This window comes from Coregonus lavaretus, assembly GCF_964263955.1.
Source record: "Coregonus lavaretus genome assembly, contig: HAP1_SCAFFOLD_123, whole genome shotgun sequence".
Lineage (NCBI taxonomy): Eukaryota > Metazoa > Chordata > Actinopteri > Salmoniformes > Salmonidae > Coregonus > Coregonus lavaretus.
In genome coordinates, this window is record NW_028165834.1 from 854,660 (window position 1) to 862,139 (window position 7,480).

The 7,480-nt window shown below is 43.6% G+C and overlaps 1 protein-coding gene across 1 annotated transcript; it reads left to right on the forward strand.

Moving 5' to 3' along the window:
• Positions 1 to 435: 435 nt before the first annotated feature.
• Positions 436 to 7,196, forward strand: LOC311115393 (uncharacterized protein; the record flags this gene model as incomplete). The annotated part of the gene is made up of 3 exons (XM_084190569.1): positions 436 to 740; positions 5,354 to 6,770; positions 7,189 to 7,196. Exons 1-3 carry the CDS (start codon positions 660 to 662, stop codon positions 7,194 to 7,196), a joined length of 1,506 nt encoding a protein of 501 aa, XP_084046695.1. The 5' UTR covers positions 436 to 659.
• Between the last annotated feature and the right edge of the window lie 284 nt (positions 7,197 to 7,480).

Here is a 7,480-nt window from a genome sequence, read left to right on the forward strand (position 1 = left end):
AATCTGCCGGCTGCCTAATGAGTGGCGGGCCCTGAGTGTGAGAGCACAAAGGGATAGGTCAACGAGTGATATATGCTTCAGTAAGGTTGGCTTCTTAGCAATGGTTATCATTGATCAACTTGTCAACTGTACCGCAGAAATATAATGTAAATCACAGAAAATAGATGTTGTGGTGGCAGCTGCAGAGAGGTACTTGGGTGTATGAGATTTGACTTCAGAAGAGTTACAGCGTGTGTTGAGTGGTGGTGTCCAGTCCTCCTAGGCCGTTGGGATGGTACAGGAGCCGATAGGGTCAAAGTAGTGGAATGGGGTAGTGTTTTTTTTATGAATGTAGGGTTAGTTGGAAGGGTTTCCTCCACGCCCCATTTTGTATCACAAAGTATAATGGATTTATATTATAGTCCAGTTGGTGGCGATAATGCAACATATTGGAAGCCAACCGCTGTTAAACCCCACCGAAGAAAAATAAGAAACTGCTTAGCAATTTCGACGCATGCCTCGGAGCTCGATATGAAACGCAACATCACTAATGAAATGTAACCAACAGCTTCAAATGCTACCAGCAAAATCAGACAAACCTGTTGGGTATAGAATAGCACAAAACACTTCGATGGTTTTACCCGCACCCCTTCTGGTGGGATACAAAACACACAGAGAAAATGGCGGAACTTCAGAAGGAGGCAGGCCTGCCCCAAACCATCCAGGAGAACCGAAATGAAGACGAGCCGGGCAATTTAAAGGTAACAGAATGGCTCTGAGACCTCCGATTTTCACATTAAAAGAACAGAGATGCTGGATCCGACTTTTTCTGTGGTCTTTAGTCCGGTGATGGCTAGAAGGTATCCAGCTTTTGTAAAATTAACGTCAGATTTGACTTTTCGTAGTAGGTTAGGAAAATTTACGCAGCAGGTTAGGGTTAGCTAAAATGCCTAAAAGTATACTTTTTATGTTAATTAGACTTGTCCCTTTAGTCCGGAAAAGTACAGATCCCGAGCGTCCCGAAGCTTCTGCGCATGTGGTATCACTTTATACGCAGGTGTATATTTTCTATGCACAGAGAGCAGGTGAATGGTGCTCGTTTAATAAAGTTAGATCAAAGCTGAACGTCTGCAAGATTACATAATATTCACAGTATTCTACAGAACCGAATATAATAGGCTAGAACAACGTTACTGGTCTTACATTAACATTACACTATGCTATTATTCGGTTATGTAGAATACCTGATTTATAATGTGATCTTGCAGACATTGATTGAGCTTTGATCAAACTTTATTAAAGGAGTACCATTCGCTTGAGTAGCCTGTTCTCTATGGAAGGATAATAATACACATGGGCTGACTTAGTGATTTGGAGGCCCCAGTCAGAGGGCAGTCTAAAGATATGCATATTGTATCCCCCTAGAGTCCAAGGGCCCAGGGCTGGATTTCTAGTAAGCTAACATGGAATTGTTTTAAGATGGCCATACCAAGGATCATTTAGATATTTGATTTAGAATTTTAGGACACCAGTAGGTATATAAAAAAAAAAAAGATTTAAAAAAAGTATTTGATTAAACATTGAATTTAGCCTTACTGCTACAAGACCAGAGAAATGCATTGAATAACATATTAATACATGGAAAAACAGATGGTAAAACATTTTAATCAAAAGGAAGTATGTTTTGGTGTCTGTCCTATATCTGAGCGATATAAGAAAGCTCAGGGGGGGAAAATATATTTTCCAGTGGAATTGCCTGTATACCTTTTTTTACGTGGCAATGCCCTATTCACTTCCATTCATTTTTCGGGGCGGTACCGGGTTACCTTCAGATGAGTCCTGTGACACCGTTCGGACGCTACAGAAGTTTTCATGAGAAGACCGATTTTCGGGATGTCTCTTGGTCTGACAAACTCAGCTGTAGCTCGGCCACCTTCCACCGCAGGTGCAGAAGGCCGACGTCGGCAGATGTGGTGGATTGAGACGCAGCCCATGTAAAGATATATATCTCTAGCTTATGCCCAGCTCATGAGGCCCCTTAATGACGTGAGGCCTGAGGCAATTGCTTCTTCTGCCTAATGGTAAGTCTGCCAGTGTGCGCAGAACATGATCTGCACATGCGCAGAAGCTTCTGGAAGCTCTGGATCTTTTCTTTTCCAGACTAAAGATCCCGAAAAAGTCGGATCCGCAGCCACAGCCTTAAAAGTATGCCAAACATTGACAAACAAAACCATTGACTTTTAACAATTTTCACAGAAAATTGGACAAAAACATATTTATTCGAAGAACAGTGCAGATGTATAGTTTGGTAACAGAATGACGGTAAAATGTGACGTTTTCCAAAAACTCTTAAATATCTACTCCGAATTAAGATTAAAACATGTCTGCAGAAAGAATGGGTTGTTAGCTATGATATTAAGCCTCGAGTTTGAAAAAATCTCTTGGTTATTGAACTACAGTAAGTGAAGGGGATTCACACCCGGTAACAGAATTACATCACGGGTCCCTCATCTGTACTATACAGAAATACATAATTATGAATGTCATTCTTTTTCATGATGTATCCTGAATAGGTGCACAAAGGTAGAAATGTGTAATATCTTCCTTTGTGTGTTTGGGTATTAAGCCTATTCTACACACTGGCTATTATTCTAATGAGGTCCTCAAACAAGACCATTTACATTTTTTAGTCATTTAGCAGACGCTCTTATCCAGAGCGACTTACAGGAGCAATTAGGGTTAAGTGCCTTGCTTAAGGGCACATCGACAGATTTTTCACCTAGTCGGCTCGGGGATTAGAACCAGCGACCTTTCGGTTACTGGCACAACGCTCTTACCCACTAAGCTACCTGCCGCCCCACATTTGGTTGGTCCGGACCTTACCTAATATGTACCAATCACAGACGTCTGTTTCACAAGTTTGGACATCACAGTAGAGTACACTTCAGTACATACATTACAGTGTTGGTCGTTCTTCAGTGTGTGAGAGGGCTGGTTACAGTAAATGGAAAGAGGGGGCTCATGGGTAGGTGTCAGTAAGAGCCAGGAGAGGTGACATTAACTGGAGAGAGAGACAGGGAGAAAGAAAGGGAGGGTTTGTCCAGACTGTTTTCACACTCTTGCTTTGACCACCACGTGAAAGAGAATGAAAAACAGTTATAGCAGTATTCCAGTGGAAGGGAGGACAGTAGCAGGTGACCCAACTGTGGTTTGTGACTACTATGAATTCCCATTGCAGCCAATTTAGTTGCAGTCATTCTGTTATAATTTGATTGGTAATTCTGTGCCTTAATAATAATAAAAAAGGACTCTTTTAGCTTTCATTTGACACCAAATTCAATGTGCTCCTATGAACTTCACATGCTAGTGCTCATGGGGCCTTTTACATGGAAATGTCCACTACTACTACTGTCAATGAACCTTCTCTAGCCTAGATCACTAGCCTATGCAATCAATATGCTATATCATGGTGATCTCTAGACCTAATGACAAATAAATCATCATTATCATGTTGATACTGCTAGGTATTTCAAATGATTAGACCTAGCTACTACTGTAAAGATGTGTAGACCTCAGTTATTTGTTTAGCTATTTATTGTAAACTCAGCAAAAAAACAAACGTCCCCTTTTCTGGACCCTGTCTTTCAAAGATAATTTGTAAATTTCCAAATAACTTCAAGATCTTCATTGTAAAGAGTTTAAACACTGTTTCCCATGCTTGTTCAATGAACCATAAACAATTAATGAACATGCACTTATGGAACGTTCGTTAAGACACTAACAGCTTACCGACGGTAGGCAATTAAGGTTACAGTTATGAAAACTTAGGACACTAAAGAGGTCTTTCTACTGACTCTGAAAAACACCATCTGCGTGAACGTGCCTTAGGCATGCTGCAAGGAGGCATGAGGACTGCAGATGTGGCCAGGGCAATAAATTGCAATGTCCGTACTGTGAGACGCCTAAGACAGCGCTACAGGGAGACAGGACGGACAGCTGATCGTCCTCGCAGTGGCAGACCACGTGTAACAACACCTGCACAGGATCGGTACATCCAAACATCACACCTGCGGGACAGGTACAGGATGGCAACAACAACTGCCCGAGTTACACCAGGAACACACAATCCCTCCATCAGTGCTCAGACTGTCCGCAATAGGCTGAGAGAGGCTGGACTGAGGGCTTGTAGGCCTGTTGTAAGGCAGGTCCTCATCAGACATCACCGGCAACAATGTCGCCTATGGGCACAAACCCACCGTCGCTGGACCAGACAGGACTGGCAAAAAGTGCTCTTCACTGACGAGTCGCAGTTTTGTCTCACCAGGGGTGATGGTCGGATTCGCGTTTATCGTCGAAGGAATGAGCGTTACACCGAGGCCTGTACTCTGGAGCGGGATCGATTTGGAGGTGGAGGGTCCGTCATGGTCTGGGGTGGAGTGTCACAGCATCATCGGACTGAGCTTGTTGTCATTGCAGGAAATCTCAACGCTGTGTGTTACAGGGAAGACATCCTCCTCCCTCATATATAATATAAAATGCCATTTAGCAGACGCTTTTATCCAAAGCGACTTACAGTCATGCGTGCATATTTTTTATTTTTTTTTGTGTATGGGTGGTCCCGGGGATCGAACCCACTACCTTGGCGTTACAAGCGCCGTGCTCTACCAGCTGAGCTACAGAGGACCTCATGTGGTACCCTTCCTGCAGGCTCATCCTGACATGACCCTCCAGCATGACAATGCCACCAGCCATACTGCTCGTTCTGTGCGTGATTTCCTGCAAGACAGGAATGTCAGTGTTCTGCCATGGCCAGCGACGAGCCCGGATCTCAATCCCATTGAGCACGTCTGGGACCTGTTGGATCGGAGGGTGAGGGCTAGGGCCATTCCCCCCCAGAAATGTCCGGGAACTTGCAGGTGCCTTGGTGGAAGAGTGGGGTAACATCTCACAGCAAGAACGGGCAAATCTGGTGCAGTCCATGAGGAGGAGATGCACTGCAGTACTTAATGCAGCTGGTGGCCATACCAGATACTGACTGTTACTTTTGATTTTGACCCCCCCTTTGTTCAGGGACACATTATTCAATTTCTGTTACTCACATGTCCGTGGAACTTGTTCAGTTTATGTCTCAGTTGTAGAATCTTGTTATGTTCATACAAATATTTACACATGTTAAGTTTGCTGAAAATAAACACAGTTGACAGTGAGAGGACGTTTCTTTTTTTGCTGAGTTTATATGCTATCTATTCTAATTTGGACTTCAACCGTAATGAAAAGTAGGCTATATTATCTATTACAGAATTAATGTTGTTTTAGAGAACAGAGACGTTAGGCCTACTAGTAATTCTGCAATTTTTAAATGTGGTATTTCCAGGCAGAGGAGATGGACATCCCAGAAGACCTGCAAGATGACAACCTGATCAAGCGGGAACACTTCCACAGTTCTAATAATGAGAAGCAAGATGGACATTTGGCAGTTAGGAGGAATGTAATATTAGAACGAACTAAATTCAACCAAAGACAACAAGAAGCAGGAGAGACAGCTGATGATTTTATCACTGCACTTCATTGTTTGTCAGAACATTGCGGTTATGGAGCTCTGCTCAGTGAGATGATAAGAGACCGACTAGTCATGGGCTTACATGACAAAAGACTGTCCAAGCAATTACAAATGGACCCAGAAATAACACTGGGTGAAGCTGTCACACGCATTCGTCAAACTGAACTTGTGAAAAAGCAACAGGACCTGCCAGAGAATACCTTCAAAGCTGCCAGCAGTGCAGCAAATGTAGAGCGTGTGCTTTCACATAGCAAACAGCAATGCCCAGCCAATGCCCAGTGCCAATCAGAGAAGAAGAATCAAAACTCAGAAAGACCACAACAACCCCAAACAACGCAGGAGAATGGAGAGGAGCCCCAAGATACTGATGACTCTGATGAGTGGATCGAGGGCTTCAGTCCTGGAGGAGAGAAGCAACACTTCTTCTCTGACTGCGGTCAGAACTTTCAAAAAGTAAGGGATCTTATAAGACACCATCGAACACATACAGGAGTGAAAGAAATGTTCTGCCCTGATTGTGGGAAAAGTTTTACCCGCTCTGATAATCTGAAAAGGCACCAGATGACACATAAGAAAGGGGGTGATTGTCCTTACTGTGATAAAAGCTTTTCTGAACCGGGAGAACTAAAAATACACATGGAAGTACATAGTCAAGAAAGGCCATACCTTTGCCCCGACTGTGGGAAGAGATTCAAACAGTTATGGGTGTTGAAAAATCACCAGCTAAAACATACAGAGAAGATTTTACCACGGGAAAGGCATCACCGCTGCTCCGACTGTGGGAAGAACTTTACACGAAGTCATAGTCTTAGAAGACATCAGCAAGAAACACATACAGGTGAGAAGCCTTATCACTGCTCTAATTGCGACAAAAGTTTTGCGGGACGTGAGAGACTTAAAAAACATCAACTAACACACAAGGAAAAGAAACATAAACATTACCGCTGTTCAAGGTGTGATAAAAGATTTCCTGACATAGCAAAACTAAGATCACACCTTCCAGTACATTCCGTAGACCTGGCACTCCACTGTTCTGACTGTGGAAAGTGTTTCTTAAACAAGGCAAAGTTCGAAAGACACCAAATAATACACACTGCAAGTGGAAAAAAACCATTCCTCTGCACTGACTGTGGGGATGGTTTTACAAATTTACGACGGTTGGAAGAGCACCAGCGAACGCACACCGGAGAGAAACCGTACCACTGCACTGAATGCGGGAAGAGTTTTGCGCGTGAATGGACATTAAAGAGTCACAAGCAAGTGCATAAGTTAAAACACTCTGGAGAAAGAGCAGCCTATCCTTGCTCTGAATGTGGAAAGACCTTCTCCCGTTCACGTGACGTGATGACTCATGTGAGAAGGGTGCATAATAAAGAGAGACCTTTCCAGTGCTTCTGCTGTGAAAAACGTTTTTTCCAAAAGAACTTCCTTACAGTACACATGAGAATTCACACTGGAGAGAAACCGTACCAGTGCTCAGACTGTGGACAAAGCTTCTCCCAAATTGGCGACCGAAAACGCCACCAGAAGAGGCAACACTCTAAAGAGGAGACTTGACCTCTATACTAGTGTGGAAGGCCACCTAATTTGTGCAAAAGTCAGTCCTCTCCTCTGTGACTCGGAAACTGATGAGTGGTCGCCATATGTAGGAGAGTGACAATTTGTTAGTAGGCGAATGGAGGAGATTGCTCCCCTCAATTCAATTGCCTCCTTTGGCAGAGAAACATCAGGGAAGAATCTCAATTGCATACTCCTCGCATTCTCTCCCCTCGCCGCCACCTCAACCCATTGGAGGAAAAGGTCATAGGGGAGGGACCTCTGGCTTTCTCATCCAATGGGTTTTGAGAAGGAGGCGAGGAGAGATGACGCGGGGAGTATGCAATTGAGATTCTCTTTTATCACCCTCAGAGTTTCCACCCTGCAAATTTGTATTTGTTAATC